General features: G+C 40.2%; 2 protein-coding genes across 6 annotated transcripts in view; one reads left to right on the top strand and one right to left on the bottom strand.

Moving 5' to 3' along the window:
• The window catches only part of si:dkey-112e17.1 (uncharacterized), a 45,099-nt gene extending 41,312 nt beyond the window's left edge, over positions 1-3,787 (top strand). The window contains exons 6-7 of the mRNA XM_054773623.1: positions 347-574; positions 1,398-3,787. Of these exons, the coding sequence (XP_054629598.1) occupies positions 347-574; positions 1,398-2,084 (915 nt within the window). The 3' untranslated portion in view covers positions 2,085-3,787. The remainder of the gene's footprint in view (positions 1-346; positions 575-1,397) is intronic.
• chfr (checkpoint with forkhead and ring finger domains, E3 ubiquitin protein ligase) lies at positions 3,000-17,459 on the bottom strand. Of its 5 annotated transcripts, none has more exons than XM_054773624.1 (18): positions 17,336-17,459; positions 16,669-16,793; positions 16,068-16,167; positions 12,574-12,683; positions 12,433-12,492; positions 12,198-12,362; positions 10,065-10,142; positions 9,839-9,959; positions 9,585-9,739; positions 9,309-9,471; positions 8,830-9,035; positions 8,618-8,725; positions 7,592-7,675; positions 7,418-7,488; positions 7,222-7,309; positions 7,028-7,135; positions 6,170-6,242; positions 3,000-5,239 (listed from the first exon to the last, which is right to left on the bottom strand). In XM_054773624.1, the coding sequence occupies exons 1-18, from the start codon at positions 17,452-17,454 to the stop codon at positions 5,197-5,199; spliced, it is 1,977 nt and encodes a 658-aa protein (XP_054629599.1). In that variant the 5' UTR covers positions 17,455-17,459; the 3' UTR covers positions 3,000-5,196. The 5 variants fall into 5 exon arrangements, with proteins under 5 accessions (XP_054629599.1, XP_054629602.1, XP_054629601.1 ...); XM_054773627.1 differs by having other exon boundaries at positions 9,839-9,923; XM_054773626.1 differs by having other exon boundaries at positions 10,083-10,142.
• Between the last annotated feature and the right edge of the window lie 1,167 nt (positions 17,460-18,626).

Below are 18,626 nucleotides of genomic sequence, written 5' to 3'. Positions count from 1 at the left end.
GCGTAACACAGCATAGCATAACATAGCACAACGACACATAATAAGTTAACATAAGAGATAGCATTTAAAACATAGCATAATATATAACAGAACATGTAAACACAGAACATATTCTAGCATAGCATAACCTACTGTGGCATAACATAGCATAACACAGCGTAGCATAACAGCATAACATGCTGCAGCATAGCATAACATAACACACAATACGTTAACATAATAGATTAACATGGTACGTTAACATAGCATGTAACACGTTAACATAGCACAGCACATAACATAACAGAACCTGTAAGCATAGCAGAACATAGCATCTCACGCTTGCCTGTGACATTTTGTGTCTTAGCAGAGGGAGAGGTTCCTGAGGCACAGTGACACCGGGCCCAGTCCAGCTGATGACTGGACCCCACCAGACTCCACCAACTTACCTTCTGGTCCCTCCAGCAGTAACTGCTCCAGACCAAGAGCGTGGAGTGTACGCACCTTCCAGGACTTTCTCCCTCCGCTGCCGCAGCTCCATAAGAAGTGGTGCAGCTGGAACTCTACCAGCCCCTTCACCAAACTAGTGGACAGCGTCAGTAATAATCATAATCACACTCATCAAAATAATGTTTTACACTTGGAGTACTCCGGAGTCCTCCCATTTCTCAAAAACATGTGTGAGGCTAATTGACGAGTCTAAATAAGGGGTGTCCAAACATTTTCCATCGAGCGCCACATACAGAAAAATTGAAAGGCGCGGTGTGCCGCATTGATACATTTCGTACTATCTGAACAAAACATTTGCAGCTTAGCTTTGTGTTCTAGGTGACAATGCAAATTAGTGTTCTATCTAATCATACAGTAGAGTAAGTCCCTGAAAAAACAGATGCAAAAAATGCCCAAAATCAAAACATTTTTGATACTGTGTGTTAATTTTACGTATAAAAAAAACAAGATGTGACGTGATAATGGCACCCGGGCCACACTTTGGACATCCCTCCTCTTAAATTGTCCATATGTGTAAATGTGAGTGTTAATAGTGGTTTTTCCATACATGTCCTGTGATTGACTGAAGACCAGTCCAGGTGTAGCCCGTCTCTCGCCTAAAGACAGCTGGCATAATAATAATCCACCAATCCATCCATCCATTTTCTACACTGCTAGGGTCGTGAGTATGCTGGAGCCTATCCCAGCTGTGGATAATAATAATAAATAATAATGAGGATAATACATTATATTTATAGAACACTTTTCAGGATACTCGCAGATGCTGGTTAGACGTTTAATGAGGACCAGCCGTACTGAGAATGGATGGATGGTTTTAAGATACCCAAAGACGCTCAGCAGAAGAACAGAACAGTAGAAATGAAAGAAAACCCATTGCTTTAGAAAAACTGTCCCTCTTGTGATTCCAGGCTCCTGCCTGTCTGGTGGCTGACAACAACAGGAAGGTTTTCTCCGATGTTCACCTGGCAGCCAAGATGGACGGCAGCACCATCTCTGACTCTTCTATCAGCAATGCTTGCTATCCACTCGCTCAAGCTGCCCAAAGGCAGCGGCGTCTCAACTCAACCAGCAACCTGCGGCGCTCCCGCTTCACAGGGCCTTGCTTCGGTCTGCTCTCTGGGACGGCGGACCCGACCAAGACCTCTGGACTTAACCATGCCCAGAGCTCCCAACCAGAGCCCATTTCCTCTGCTTCCTCCATCCAGTGTCCCGTCGAGAGTGGCCAGGCTGCAAAGAGGCATGATTTCCCAGGCGAGGGTGATCACCTGAGTGCGCCTGTGTTTGCCATTTCTGAGGAGGAGGACCGGCAGCCTCTGGTCTCAGCTGAACACCTGGGTCAGAGCGCTGACACCACCATCCTGAATGGAGTGGTTCCTGGGACATTCGAGGGGAAAAGACCTGCCAGGGCAACGTCTAGCCTCAGCCCTCAGAACCAGAGGGCTAGACCGGAGTGGAGGCCGTGGGGGAGTCAGGTGTCAGGTGGGGTTTGTCCACTCCCTTCCAATGCACCCCCCACCATGAGCGAGTCAAACAACATCAATGGCTGCCAGCTGCCTCTCAGTCAGTCGGCAGTGTTGTGCAGCAACCACATGTGACCAGGAAGATTCTGACAAGACTTTGGTGGGCCAGCGAAGCATTCCTGAACTCTCGTTAATGCCCCTTTGTTTCACCATGTAACCTTTAATTGACAGAATCTACTTGCAAATTGATTTCTGGTAAACGTTCTTCTCTTTCTGGATGCTGCTCCATATATGCAGATGTCTGCTTGCAACAAAGAACAGTATTTTTCATTGTACACTAAAACCTCAACATTTAGGAGCACTTTTTAAACCAGGTTTATTGATCAATTTGATATATTTTGCTGAATTATACTCAAAAGATCACACTACTTTTCAGTAATTTATTCGGTGTGGCTATTGTATTAGGTGCCAATACGTTTGCCATCATAATGGTCTGCTTGTGACTTTTCTTTTTTCTTAAGTACTTGTTACACATATGTGTTCTCTAAAGTATAAATCAAGCATGTATTGCTTATATACATATACAGTATACCTTTACTGGATTATAAAAGGGAAATCAAAATACTGTAAAACATATACTAATGTACATCTTTAGCGAAATCTAGCCTAAAGAAAAAATAGCAATCACAATAGTATTTATCAAATGAGTGGACATGAATTAATGTAAAGTTGTAATAAAGGCTGTCATTCGCATGTGGAGCACTTAATATTTCAACTATGTTGGTTACATCAGTCATCTAATCATCCAATACAAAAAGCTGTAACCAAAGAAATCTGCCTTTTAAATAGATAATGCTCAGTTTTGACAGTTTTGCCACCGTCAGTATGGAGGATTTGTTGTGGCAATATTAAATATGAACTATCAACAGTATCAATATCAACACCAAAGTGGCCCTCGGGCCATTTACGGCCCATGACTGTTTTGTATTTTTTAATCGCATCCATGTTCTTTTTACAGATTGAAATCCAAACACCATTATGAAATGAAAAACACAAGTCAGACTAAATGGGTAGTTCCAGTTTTTTAATGTTATGTTCCGAAGACAAATTAGATCTACTGTATATGCACGTTAAAGACAATCTTAACTTTGCTAATACAACACAGGGACACGGCCAGACATTTCTTTTATGTGCCTTATACTCTACGGGCGTCTAACTCGACCTGATGGCACAGCATAAACCAAGTGCTTGCATAAAGTTGCTGACATCACAGAAGGCATTTTTTCAGTGTCATGAAGGCACCTCTGATAACTGCATTGTCTCCCATACTTCCCGTGAGGTAGAATGAAACCTGCCTCTCCCATCCAGCTCAGTTCAGACTTTTACACACCAAGTGCGTAAATATTTGCGTTAGTACACAACATATCTCCTGTCCCCAGGCGAATGCAAAGTACTACTCCAAAGCCTCTTTAATACCAATTCCTGATTGGAGCGGCTTGGTACTGTTGTTGGCTTAGAGTGGCCAGATCTCCGGTGGAGAATAATTAAAACTCAGCCCTTCTGTCGGGGGATCGACTGGACTTGTGCGGAGGGTCTGAGCTGCTATGGAATGCTAGAATGGTTCTTACACCATGACTAAGGGGGTAAAAAAACACTTTTAACACCTAAAGTAATTTCAACCCCTGGGCAGAGGAAAGAAAATGCTCATTCAAAACAAGCTGGATCAGGACTTGGACAACTGACACTAAAACAAAACAACAACAACTAAAGAATAAATATAACTCTGAAGAGCTACACGTGTCAACTTGTAGGGACACCTGAATGAAGACACAAATCAACTACAAAAAACATTTCAAAATCAAATAACGCGATAATGAGTCCATGCACAATTGACTAGATGCCAACTAAGACTGTTTAACAGTTTCTTCATATCCACCAGCAGTTCTACACAATAAAAGTGACAAAAAAGGGAACAGGGCTCTTCAATCTATTATCTACGGAAAAAAACAAAAAAAAAACAAATACATTGATTTGTCAACTTTTTTGAAAAGAAATTACATTAATTCTTTTTACACTTTTTTTTTAAAGAATTTTAGGTTGACTTAACCAGTTAGACACTTTTACAGCAGCGTTGTTTACCTGAGAAACCAGAGGACATTTTTAACCACCAAAATGAATCCATCTATTTTCTATGCCGCTTATCCTAATTAGGGTCGCGGGGGTATGCTGGAGCCTATCCCAGCTGACTTCGGGCTTGAGGTGGGGTACAATCGCCAGCCAATCGTAGGGCACATATAGACAAACAACCATTCACACTCACATTCACACCTATGGACAATTTAGAGTCTCCAATGAACCTAACATGCATGTTTTTGGAATGTGGGAGGAAACCGGCGTAACCGGAGAAAACCCACGCACACACATGCAAACTCCACACAGAGATTCGAACCCAGATCTCCTGACTGTGTGGCCAACATGCTAATCACTCAGCCACCATGCGGCCCCCACCAAAATCCACCAAGCATAATCACCAATATTTTTACTAGATAATCACAACTTGCATGATGGCCTCAAACGACCTGCAGCATTGCCATTCAGAGTAGCCCCCATTATTACTGACTCTACTTGTTGATGTGTTTAGGAAAGGTGATTAGCGATGTCAACAGCTCAGTAGCCTTTGCCGTAATGCATCACTTCTGCAACAGAAAGGTAGGATGACAGGAAATATTTTCCAACTATGATAAAGGATTGACAATTCAGTCCTGTTGGTATGCAGGATGGGAACTCACTGATGCGTCCATAAAACATTTATAGTAGTAAGTGAGCATATTTATTTAACATTCTAAACTCTAATAATACGCATCCAATTGAGTATGCATGATGGAAGCCCTTAATTCTTATGGCACTAAGTTACATCACAAACTATACAGAATACAGTAAGTTCAGCTCAAAACTAGAGAATGAAGCAGCATAAATCATGCTTACCGAAGTGCGTAAACAGCATTAATTAAAAACAACTGCCACATTTGCTCTTAACCAAGCAAAGTGGAAAAGGAACCTCTATCAAGCTCTCACCTCTAAAAAGTAATATGCGTAGCACTGCTTTTTTTCAACCCAATGTTGCTTAAGAGGTCATTATGAATTGATAATGATTGTTTGTTTGTGTGTTTGTGTGTACATTATAGAGGACAAGCAGGTGAGATTGTGTCTCCATTGTGCGGTGAGTTCAACGACTGCTTTTGTTGGCTCAGCTCTTGAAACGGGTCTGCTCACATATGTGGTTGAATTTCCTGGAAACAAGACATATGGAGAAATAAGTATGCACACTTAAATGCACCACGTTGAGCTACCGCAGGTGGAACCACAGGGAGAAGGTTGTGCTGGCTGGAAAGAGCTGCATTGCTACCATGACTCCATCTAGTGGTGAAATGGATGAATAGCATGTGCGAAACCAGTTGAACTCGGATGACTTTGAATACTGCTAATTACATGTATAAAAATTAGGGCTGCCACATGATTACACTTTTTAAATCAGATTAATCACGGTTTTCATATTAATTAATCATGACCATTTGCAACTATGTCTGAAATATACCTATTTTTACTGCATTTTATTGAGCGAAAGATACATGAAAGGCCAAGATTATACAGTATACAGTATATACACTATATTTGTATGTACTGCCACACACAACAGACACAAACAAATGAAGTGAAAATCTAAATCAGGCTAAAAGATAGCACACATGTCTGAAAATCTATTTACCTAAAACTAGTTTCTTTGATAGTAGCAGAACATTTAGAATCACACTTTAACGGTGTTATTATGAGCAATGAGGCGTTGCATTCAAAGACAACACCGAATTCCCATTTTGAGTGTACAGGTATTTTCGAGCATACTTAAATGCAGCAAATTGTACTTCCGCATTAAGAGTTACAACGTGAGTGATAAGAACATCCATTTATTGTTTTTCTTTGTATTTCTGTTTATTTAGCCCACACATACGTGCAAAACACAGTCATAATTCAGAGTTTAAAAAATCAACAGAACTAATTAAATAAATTAGTTACTGCGGTTGAACCCCTAATAAAAATATACTGTATGTATGTAATCTATCCATTTGATTAATTCATCAAGTATAATGCAACAGGATGTACAAACCTATGAAATGTCAGTGTTGCAGAAAGGTGACACATCAAATTGCATAGAAAAGACTTACATTGCATGATGGGCCTTAACCTGTGTACGACAGTTGCGGCCCCAGTAGCAGTCGGGACGAGACAACACAGCAGCTAAGAGGGGGCATTATCAGAAATGATATTAGTGCATGGGGAATTCACATTTCAACAGCAGAGAGGATGTATAAAGTATGATCATAACCAATGTCAAGGCAACAATAAAGTACAGTTTTTAAAAAATTAATAGGTTACAAACTGGGACTCTCCATCCCATAGCGGCAACCATTTTATTATATTTTGTCAATGTACACTACTGTAGGTAGTAAACTCGGGTATAACTTAGACGAGTCAAGTGTACAGCTTGTACAGCAGTATAGACTTATTGTCCTCTGAAAATGAGTCAATGCAAAGTCAATATAGTCTAAATAGCTGGTAATACAACATTCATAGTTCCATAGCTGTGCGTTGAGTTACTGTCAGATGATAGTAAAACTATACTGCTACACAAGCTGTACAATGACTACTCTAAAGTATATGCAAGTTTCATGTATATTAGTATTGACCCAGTAATATAAAAGTGGTTGCTGAAATGTGAGAGGTGTACTCACTTTCGTGAAGTAATGAATGGTACTGAAGAGTTTGAAGACACTTACTCCTGCTATTGAATGAGAAGGTTTGTCTACTTCTTTATTTATTTACTTTATTTCGAATGAATCACATCTAATGCATCTAACGCAAACTAAGATTATGATCATATAATACCCACCATGATCAAAGAATGGCAGCTTTTCCACACCCGTCTACTACTGCTGACATGTTAAAATAAATTATACTCACTCGGGACATCAGTTTATATCATATCCGCTATTTTATTGTGTATGTACGTTGGCGCATCTGACCTGGTAGTTCAGATGCGGGAATATTCTGTCTGTACATGTACGCCAGCTCCTTGAAGACCATCAGGCCACAGAACACACACAGGATAGTATTGGCAGAGACACGACTATCTGAGAAAAGGGAACGGGACACTGTTTGGTGACTATTCTTGTCAGATGACGACATAAAAACAATACGCTGTGTTTCAAGGGCTCACCTGAAAGGGAATATTTCCCATGTTCTAAGTCATGAACAGCCTCTTGGAGCATATCCATCCATGTCCTCCCTCTGGAGGACAAGTAGTTCTGGAGGAAGGATGCGACAAAAGCAGACTTTAAAAAGCCTGTTGTCATCTACTCCTAAATAAGCTGTGATAAAGAACAATCCAATGCATAAACACAAGTAAATGTCACCTTCAGGATCTCTGACTCGTAGTTGTTGTTGTTCAGCACACCGTCCAGACATTTGTCAGTCAGGTTAAGCTCTGCAAGAAAAGTAGTTACTCCTGAACTGTACCAGTGTCAAATAGTATGGCGTACATTGCTGTGTAGTAAGTTGATATACTGTGTTGTTAACAACATACATACCACTGAATCGAGCCAGGCAGCCTTGACAACCAATCCTCTGACAGCCCCAATAAATGTGACAGAAGGGACGCTGGCATTGCATACCTGTCAAAACACAACATCACACTGTGGTGGCTATGCAACACAATAAAATCACTACATTGCAAATTACTACTATACTCAAACTATATATTACTACATGCAGTATACAGTGGCTGTAAACCAGCAAACCCTCAGTCAAATCATGTTCAGACTCATGGGAACTACCGTAGTCTGTACAAATCTGATGAAAAACTAAGAATTTATTTGGATTTTGTAGACATTTAGGTTAATATATCTTGCAGCAAAAGCAAAACGATGCACAGGGATTGTTGAGAAATTCAGAAGATGGTAATTCCCAAAACTCTGGATTTTGGCAAACTTATGCAACCATAATATATATATATATCATACCATTATTATTTTTGTACATACTTTTCTCTACAAGACTGATTTTCCAATTCAATTACAATCTTATCAAATTAAAAGTAAATTATTCATTCCTTCATTAGTTGTTTTTTTTATTACTGCTTATCCTGTTCAGGGTGTTGTGGGACCGATCCCAGCTTTCATGTTAGTCTCCAAAAGTGTCCAATGAGGCAAGATAAAGTCGCTAGATTTGTCACTCGTGGCATATTTGAAAAACAGAATCTAGAGGAGTTTGAATACTCACTAAATATAGTGTTGCTAGTCGCTAAGTTGGCAACATTGATCCCTCCTGCTACATGTTCTTATTCTCTGGCAGACCAGGTGCGTATGAGGTGTGTTTTAGAAGCTGAAGCAGTTACAATGCCATCTACTGTACAGAGTTGGAACGACAAGCTACATTCACAGCCAAGCCCCGTTATAATTTGTTTATGAGCAAAGGCAAACAGGTAGTGGAAAATCTATTTGTGGAGTCCAAATGTAATTAGTATTTATGTATTGTTCATAATATATATACTGTAATATAACGTGCAAACACTGAATAGCCTTATTAAATTGAGTTGACACTCAGTAAGCACTCACATTGCTGCTGACTGATCAGCTCGGCCCGTCTGTCTGGCATGGGCTGCAAACAGCAGGTGCAAATAAGATGGCAGCCTTGAGGAGGGCAGCGGTACTCCTCCTGAGCAGCTGCAAAAAGTAGAAGGACTTGACAATTGAGGAAAAAGCAGATATCACCATATTTGAATTAAATAAGTACCACACTGTCAGCTCTTAGCTAATACGGTAGTTGCCTGATGGGATGTCAGAAGATGTTGAGGGCTCTTCCCCTGTAGGATTTGCACAGCCTTCATTAGTGGTTAGTTTGACTGGAGGTGGAAAAGGATGGGGCAGAGGTGGTGGTGCTGTCAGACCCGGGACCCAGTAGTTTGAGCCTGTGGCAAACAGCATCTGGCTGTTCCTGTAGCCTGGACACTGTCTGCACAGCACAAGAGGCTGACTATGGACAAACCAGCAAGATGACAAAAACATTTTACTAAGTGTTTTGCACAGTTTCGTTGTGTATGCTGTAATATTTAGATCTGTGAAACATATTTATATGTGATATTACAGGCTGGAATCGATTAATAGCTAGGAGTCAGTGTCTGGAAAACTGGTGAGCTAGCAAATCTCACTACTCAAACATTACAGTTCATAGAAGGTGATTCATTCATTTCAATTCAAAGATCCTTTGTCATAAATAAACCGCAAGTGCAGGTTTTAGAAGTTGTACCTAATGTCCGAGGAATCGCTGTCATTGTCGGAGAGCTCAAAAAGATAATCTGAGCTGCCCTCCTCGTCAGAAAAACATCGCTCAACCTTTGGTTGCAACATGTCCTGAGTGATCTTGTTGCGGCTGTCCATGCTCTTCAGGTCCTCATCACTGCGACACTTTTCTGTCAAACAGATGCAGACACTATTTATTCATCTGCCCATTAATGTAGACACCTGTTTAGATGAGAAGGACATTTTTGAATATGCCACAATTAAAAATTGTATTCACTCTAACCTGGGTGCTGAATGAGGTAGGCCTCCACCAGATTGTTCAGGATGTGGTTCTTACGGATCCTTTCCACAGGGCAGCGGCATGTTGGACAAAGAGAAGAACGCTCCATCCACCCCGAGTAGCAGGCAGCACAGAACGTGTGCATACAAGGTTGCAAGCTAACAGATGGAGAAAATGATGTACTGTATTCTAAACACTATTAAGCATACTACATTTAAGCATACAAAAGCAACACTGCCACCTTGCTTTAGTCTTACCTGACACAGTCATGCAGGAGGTCCTGGCAAATAATACAAGTTAAAGATTCCTCCATCTTATCTCTCTTTGTCTCCTCAACAACATCTGTTGAGGATGCATGTGATATATCGTCATCTTTATCTGGATATACAAACAGGGCGATGAGCAAGGATCTTATGTGGGGCATTTTGGAAAATGTCCACGATAAGTGGATTTAACACCAAGGCCATTAATGAATATACACACCAGTTTTCCTTCTCTTACATTGCGGCTCTACATTGTTGAGCGCTTTCTCCGGTGTTCGGGTCACATCTCTGGCTTGGCCTGTTGGGGTAGCAAAAGATTCATTTGATCTACTTGAAGGTCAATTCATTGACAGTGTGTTGCCGCTATATGCATTGCCACTCAAAAATTGATACTGTAGTGTCATATAATATGAAATTAACAATGCAATAAAGAGGGTTTTAGTATATCAACACAGTGGTTCTCAACCCTTTTTTTCCCCAGTGAAGAAGCCCTGGTGGATTTTTTTTTTCAGCTAAGTACCCCCTAACAAGTAAAGTAAAGTATTTTTGGTTGAAAAAAAAAAAAAGAAAACACATATAGCATCACTGTGATTTATTCTGTTGTTTGAAACATTTGGAAAACAAAAATACATAAAATAACTTTAATTGTACAAAGAAATAATTCACTTTTATTACATTAAACAGAAAACAAACTTTACCTACTGAAACAGCAATGTTTATTTTTAAGGTTTGTGGGATGTTGAGGGCCTTAACATGCTTGAAAAGTCATCAACGTTTGTGAACGCACCAGGCCCGGTGAAAAATATGCCATTTTAGTGGCCCTGACCTCCATCCATCCATCCATCCATTTTCTATACCGCTTCTCCTCTTTAGGGTCGCGGGGGCATGCTGGAGCCTATCCCAGCTGACTTCCAGCGACAGGCGGGGTACACTCTGGACTGGTCGCCAGCCAATCGCAGGGCACATATAGACAAACAATCATTCACACTCACATTCATACCTATGGACAATTTAGAGTCGCCAATTAACCTAACATGCTTGTTTTTGGAATGTGGGAGGAAACCGGAGTACCCGGAGAAAACTCACGCACGAACGGGGAGAACATGCAAACTCCACACAGAAATGCCCAGGGGAGAATCGAATCCAGATCTTCCCAAACTCCAGACTGTTACTGTGTTGGCCAACATGCTAACCACTAGACCACCGTGGGGCGGCTCTGACCTCGAACACCCAAAGCTCCCCTTGTAGCACCCTCTAAAAACAGTATCCCCTGCCACCAGTTTCACGGTTTATCACAAAATTTGGTGGAGACATCTATCATGACAGCATGCACAAAAAGGTCTCTAGAACACATGTCTGAAAATAAATTAGGAAGCTAGCCATTTCGGTTTTGACCAGGCATTTTGGGAGAAAACCAAGGGTTGGACTATGATGAACTCCTAAGAACTTTGGCCAACTGAGGATTTTAGGCTGTCGCATACAATGAGGTGCCTTTGATGACTCGCTAAGCAACAACAAACCCAATTCTATAATAACTGGTGTGCATGACCAAGATGACACCCTGAATAGATCCATATGTCTCTTCCTTAAGTAATTACAGTTCCACTGAGTCGCTGTGAGCCGTGCGTCCCGTACAGCCATCGACTTTGGTAAACCAGATATGCATGAAGATGCAGGGCCCGTTCAACGCTGCTTGCAGCTTTACTGTTTTTGTTTAGCGACCTCAAGTTCTAGTTGAATACTGCTTTTTATGTCTCTCTCAGTAACAATAAACCTACCACACAAGTTCTGTAGTAGTCTCCTTATATCTTTGTAAGGAGGTACTTACAAAATTGGCAGGGGATCAAACACTTATTTCCCCCACTGTATAAACACAGTATATATTTTTTCAAATCTCAAGTACCCCAGAAGTGCCTTAAACCAGTGGTCCTTATTTTTACACAATACATAATAAATAAGATAAATTAGATCGCTATAATGTACGACCCCCCCCCCCCGGTCCACGTAAGATTTGTGGGAACACAAGCCGGTCCGTGGGTCAAAAAAGGTTGGGGACCACTGCCTTAAACTATGCTCAGGGATACTGGCACCCCCATTTGATAACCACTGTACCAACAGACTTCTCATCAATAAAAAGACTACATTTCTTAAGTAATAAAAGTGAAATAAGTAGTGGGTTGCTGTAGTGTATACCTTACAAATTCACACTTTTCTGCATACTCTCAAATCACTCCATACAACAATTTCCAAGTAAAATATGATATGAATTGAAAGCATTATTACGGTATTTAACTTTTTTTCATTAACGCTACAATACAATTCTATACTTTCACATGGTGAGCAGAGAACCCACCTGTGTTGGGTGTGAAGGGTTGCTGAATACACAGGTGGGAAGTTGAGGTGGATGGCTGGGGTTCTTCCTGTGTAAGATCCCGAGGAGGCTTTGACAGCATGACAGGCTCCACAGAGAGTGCCATTTCGGAGGACGTGACAGGAACAGGACTGTGGGCTGACATGTCTGAGTCAAAGTGGACAGTTACTTCAAACGGACTACTCCGAGCTGTGCAATAAGAGACTGTTGTACTTACCAAAACTATCATGTGACACAGGCTGCTCTGTTTGGATTGAGTGGTAAACGTAGGCAATATCTGAAAGAAGAGGTAAAAACTTAAGAAAAAATATTGTCTATTTCTGTCATTTTGTTATTTTTGTCATAAATCGAAACTTACTTTGTTCAGGCTCATTTTTCCTGTATACAAAGTAGATCACATCTCCATTTTGAAGCATATGAGTTTGTTTTTTGACTAGTTTGGCCATGTTGATCACTGTGCCATTGGTGCTAAATGCAAAACAACAAACATGTGGACAATTACAATAAAAGTTATTAGAAAAACATGAGCAAGCAAATTTCTCAGTCAAATAGAAACTCAAAGACCACAACAGCAATTAGGTAGACTTGCGATGTATCTTAAGGTGAGATGTTTTGAATATTTTGTCACTCTCAGGAGCCCATCTTCCTAAACTTGCCATCACTCAACAAAGCATTACAAGCAATTTGGTTGCAGAGGGCGAAGGAGACTGTGAGCCAACAAAGCCATTAGGTGGCCAATTGGCATGAAGTCACACATCATTGCCTATGAAAAGGTGTGTGTCAGGATGCTATATTAAGCTTTCTTAACAATTTTTTTTTATTTTGGAATGGGACACATTATTGGTTGTTTTCAGCCATCTTTCGCCACATCGCGGGTTGAATTTTGCAACTTCACTCTGTCACTGTTTTTCAAAAATATATTGGTATATTAGTGGTTGAAAAAAAGATGTACAGTTAAGCAAATTTTATGTATTTTTCCTAAATTAAGCATTTTCAAGCATAAAAATGGCTAAATGAACTGAAATACAAATTTAAGGCATTCAGAATACGTATGGAAAGACATGTTGTGATGTGTAGTATTCTACACTGGTCATTAGGTGTCAGTAATGTTAGGTGAGACACACAAACACCAGACTTGATCGCTAGAACAACAGGCTTTTATTGCAGGTTTGAATTACAGAATAGAAATGTGTTTATTGTCATTGCATTTTACAATACAACAAAATGTAAAAGCTCTTCCCTAGCATTCATTCCCACACACAGGCAGATATAAATAAATACAGTGATAAAGTGCATGATAATAAGGCGCTATGCAGTGATAAAGAAAGTAAAAAAAAAAGTAATTGGGCAGGTTCAGATGGTGGTGATGAGGGGCTGTGTGATGAGGCGAGAGGAGTTCAGTTCATGAACAGCTGAGGGGTAAAAGCTGTTCCTCAGCCTTTCCGTACGTCACTTCAGAGGCCTGTAGCGCCTTCCAGAGGGCGGCAAAGAGAAGATGCAGTGGAAGGGATGTGTAATGTCTTTATTGATCCTGCAAGCCTTGCTCTGGCAGCGTGACCTATTGATGTCTTTCAACAAAGGGAGGGACAAGCCAATGATTTTCTGAGCCGTGTTAACCACCTTCTGGAGAGCAGCCCTGTCTGCTTCTGTGCAGTTCCCAAACCATGCCAGCATGTAGTAAGTCAACACACTTTCTATGGAGCAGTGGTGGAAGGTTTTCAGCAGACATGAGCAGATGTTCTTCTTTCTTAGAATCCTCAAAACATAGAGTCTCAGGTGTGCCTTCTTTACTGCAACCATGGTGTTGACGCTCCATTCTAGTTTGTTGCCAATGTGGGTCTCCAGGAACTTGAAACTGGACACCTGTTCCACTTCCTGGTCTCTGATCCTCAGCGGCAGGTGCACGTTCTTGTTCCTTTTGAAGTCCAATATGGTGAGGTGTGGGGGCCTAGTCTCACTGTGTGTGATCAATTGGTCAGTCTTTGATCCGCAGGCTCAAATGTTCATGGAGGCCCAGATCCTGTAATTTCATGACTAAAATGCTGGTGTTACATGTAGTAGTTACATATAGACCTCTCTTGGCACATGTCAGATAGCGTAACCAGAGCAGACTGTCTGATTGCTGTTACCATCTCTTGCTCGCGGCTTTGCATTTTTCAGATTCTTCTATTATCACAATCCTTGGCACATCTAGAAGCGACCGGCGCCAACCAAACAACAACAGTATTAAAAGCAGCGCTAAAATCACTGAAAAAAAGCCTCACGTATGCCCCTTCCTGAGGGCCGCACCGTGGCCGAGTGGTTAGAATGTTGGCCACACAGTCAGGTCCTGGGTTCGAATCTCCGCTTGGGCATCTCTGTGTGAAGTTTGCATGTTCTCCCCGTGCATGCGTGGGTTTTCTCCGGGTACTGAGGTTTCATGCATGTTAGGTTACATGCATGTGAGGTTAATTGACGACTCTAAATTGTTCATAGGTATGAATATGATTGTTTGTCTATATGTGGCCTGCGATTGGCCCGAAGTCAGCTGGGATAGGCTCCAGCATACCCTCACGCTAATGATGATAACCGGCAGGTGGGACTTTGCTATGTGGATCTATTTGCTGGTGCTGGTCCAAGATGGGTGAGAGAGACGTCTTCCGGTGCTCCAGGATGAGTCTTTCAAAGCACTTTGAGATGATTGTGGTGAGGGCCACTGGTCTATAGTCGTTAAGGGAACTGATGTTGGCATGTTTTGGCACTGGGATGACGGTGGACGATTATCTCACAAGAGGCACAGTAATAATAACAATAATAATAATCATAATAATAACAACACAGTCTACTGTTGTGGCCATAATCCACACCAAAATAAAACTCAACTCTGAACCCCTGACGTCACTTCCTGTCCTCCACATGTCCGTAACACAATTATTGCAACACACACAAGCACAAGTCTTATTATTATTACTTATGTCTTAAATGACTTATTTACTCTTATTGTGTCTACTATATTGGGTAATACGAGTATAAAGGTGATTATAGGGGTGTTATTTCATGTCTAGAGGGCTCTAATAATGTTAACATTTTATTTAAAAAGATCATAAACAGATTTTCTATGCTGTAACTACGAAAATATTTGCTTTATAAATGAGGAATACTACTCCGCAGAAATTCACTTATTACAGTCGGGTGAGGAACCAGTTAACGGCAATTAACAACGGATTACTATATACCTGTATATAGTAAATTGTGACTGGCAGAGGCGTCGCCTGGCTTTGAAGGTAAATAATTCCCATAATATGTATTTCACTCTATTTAACACTGTTGTTTGATACATTTGTACTTAAGCTTTTAAATTATACATTTTATATTTGCATTCTAAGTTACAAGAATTGTTAAACATTTTTACAGTAAAAAAACAAATATTTTCCCCTACTCAGCTTGTAGGCTTTAAAGTGATTTTAAAACCAATGTCAAAATGAAAAAAATAACAACAAAATGCCAAAGATTTTAAGTTGAGCAAAATATTACAAAAACCTGTCCCCACTGCATATTTATTACACAATAATAAAACAATATTATTGAAATAATGTCTCTAGCAATTGTATTATTACCTCAGTCAAGTGGGAGAGTGCACTGGAGTGATTATGTGGCACAAACGAGTCAGAGGGACACATTTAAGATTGTTTGGCCATGTGAGTCGTCTGCGCTCTATTGACTGTGAAGAATATTGCATTCAATGGTTGCACTGGATCTCATTAGGTTGTGCTGATGTTGTTTTTAAGAAAATGTTATTTAACCAGAAAATAACACGATTTCTAACAAACTCTACTCCGATAAAAAGGTATAATGGTTGAATATTCATCATACCTCATATCTTCAAGCCACACCTGCCCTGAGTTTTCATCTTGCACAATCTTGCAGTGCTCCCCTGAGACCAGTTTGTTGGCAGGAAATGCCAGATCACATCCTGCCATAATTGAAACAAAAACAAAAACTAAACGGAACATACTGCAGTTGATATAAACTTTCACACTCCTTCATAACCAATATTACAACTTAGCTATACAGGCTGAATTGCATGAATTGGGTTTACTTTATATTGAAACCCTTTTCAAGCTCACCAATTAAGACTAGATGTTTTGCATTGCAAAAAAGTATGGACCCCCACAAGCCTTTAACAACAAAGCAAGGAAATATAGGCCGATACAAAAAATACCTACTTAAAATTCGGCACACATGTTCTCAATGGACGCCTTTTGTTATCGTCACAAGAGGCTGTCTAAGTTTGCAGCACTAAAGGCTTTGTGTTTTGTAGGGGGGAGGTTTTTAAGGCCGCACACACTGACAGCAATGTCTGCATTACAGACATTGCAACAACCACCACATTCAAACCAAGAAACGATAACTGCAGTCATGTTTAAAAACAAATCTATGCTGTCCATTCCTGAACATAAAGAGATATTCCTACCTTTTTTCCGGCCAACGGTGCATTCTCTGTTAAAAAGCAGCACTTCACCTTCACTGGAATCCACTTTGACCAACTTCCCCCATGGTCGACCTCTTCTGTGACTGTCCATCTCCCAGTGTTTGGAACTAAATAAGAGGTTATTTGAGTCATTGTCGGTATTCATGCACAGAGTGGACAAAAACAGAAGGCTATAACGATTTGAAATACCCACTTTAACCAATTTCTAGTAATGTTGATTATCTTTATTATTATACAACTTTGTCAGTGCAAAGAATGCTGAGATCATCGACTTCATTTGTCTTTGTAAAGGTTACTCAAATCATCTATCAAGAAAACTTATGGAACTTACAATAAGTGCTTGACAATCTTCCCTGTCGTTGCAAAGTTATTATTTTAAGTTGCACCTTGCTCTCTGACATGGTGGCGAAACATTAAGTAATTCCATCGTCAACTTGCAGTCTATATGTCTATATATATCTACATCTATCGATCTATATATTGTATATGTGTCGGATGTCCAAATAACAAGCACAAACCAACACAACAACTACGTCCACACTAGGTAGCTACCGCTAACGTTAGCAGCTATCTATAACGTACAAGTAAATCGGTAATACAAAGCACACATCGTGTTTAAGTAATATGTATTCTGAAAGCATTACTTTACCGTGGAAAATGACGAGTTTCTTGTCCCAACACTTTCATCGACAATCCTACCTTACCGTCATGTTCCAACGCGGAACAAGCGCCACTTCCTGCCAACCTCAGTGTTGACACCATAGACATTTGTACGTAGCCGCAGCATCTAGCACTGAGTCGTACGTCAACGTTCTCGCCATATTGGATGTGGCAAGAACCGGAGCGGAGAAGATAGATGCCTCCCAACCCAAATCGCAAGGAATAACCTTTCACAGGGAAGACTTAACAATTACCTTTGATAATATTTGACCCATAGATGCATGATTTGGCCATTATAACATCGTTTTGAGAGCATAATTTGCCGACGTTATGGAAAACACTGATTCTCGTGCACAATTCATTAATTTATTTCCATTTATTATGCACATGGTGATTTATATTTTCATCAAAACACATACAGCTAATAATTTAACAAATCAGTTTACACAACCATAGTCGGAAAGGAACAGGAGGAAGAACAATCTTAGATTACCAGAACATAAACAATGAAATAGCGCGGTCTAACCCGCCTTCAAGTCGTCTTATTTTATTCAGTTGCACCGAACATTTTAGTAAGATTGTTGTTATTTGCTTGGCTAACTTTTAGTTTAAATAAAGATACTGCTCGGAGGAAACAGTGAGAAGTAGCCATCTCACTTATAACTAGTATCCAGCTCATCCCAAGTATGTACATCACCATCGGCTATAAGGTTTAAATAAACAAATGCCATACCATGCTGATTTTTTTTTTACTGGGTGTGGAAGAATCAATTATATATTTTGTAATACACTGATCAAATTTAAATATCTTATCCTTCAGTTTAGCCTGTCACTACCAGAACAACTGAGACCTCAAAGAAGGCTCAAGAGACTTTGTACTAGCAAAGATGTGACTGACTGTGACTGGGTGATTGAGTAAGTGTAATATAAACAAGAGTTATAATATGCTCATCCTTTGTTTCTACTAGGACCACTCCTATTTCCTGCTTTCATCACCTGATGATCTGAGGGCCTGACTTAATGACGCCTTTGCTAGGGTGGAGAGTCTGGAAAGAGAGAGGAGGAATGCAAATGACAGAGAAAGGAGAGCAAAGAAATAGCAAAATTAAAAAGCATATTGATGTAAAACTACTCATTAAAACTGCTATATATACTGTACACTACCAGTAAAACGTTTTAGATGACCAACAGTTATTGTTTATCTTATTATTGTATGGATAATATTTGTATTATTATTACTACTAGTAATAAGTATTACTGACTCAATAGAGTATCTATTA

This window comes from Dunckerocampus dactyliophorus, chromosome 4, assembly GCF_027744805.1.
Source record: "Dunckerocampus dactyliophorus isolate RoL2022-P2 chromosome 4, RoL_Ddac_1.1, whole genome shotgun sequence".
Lineage (NCBI taxonomy): Eukaryota > Metazoa > Chordata > Actinopteri > Syngnathiformes > Syngnathidae > Dunckerocampus > Dunckerocampus dactyliophorus.
The sequence above is the reverse complement of the archived record's forward strand: the minus strand, read 5'-3'. Positions and strand labels throughout refer to the sequence as shown.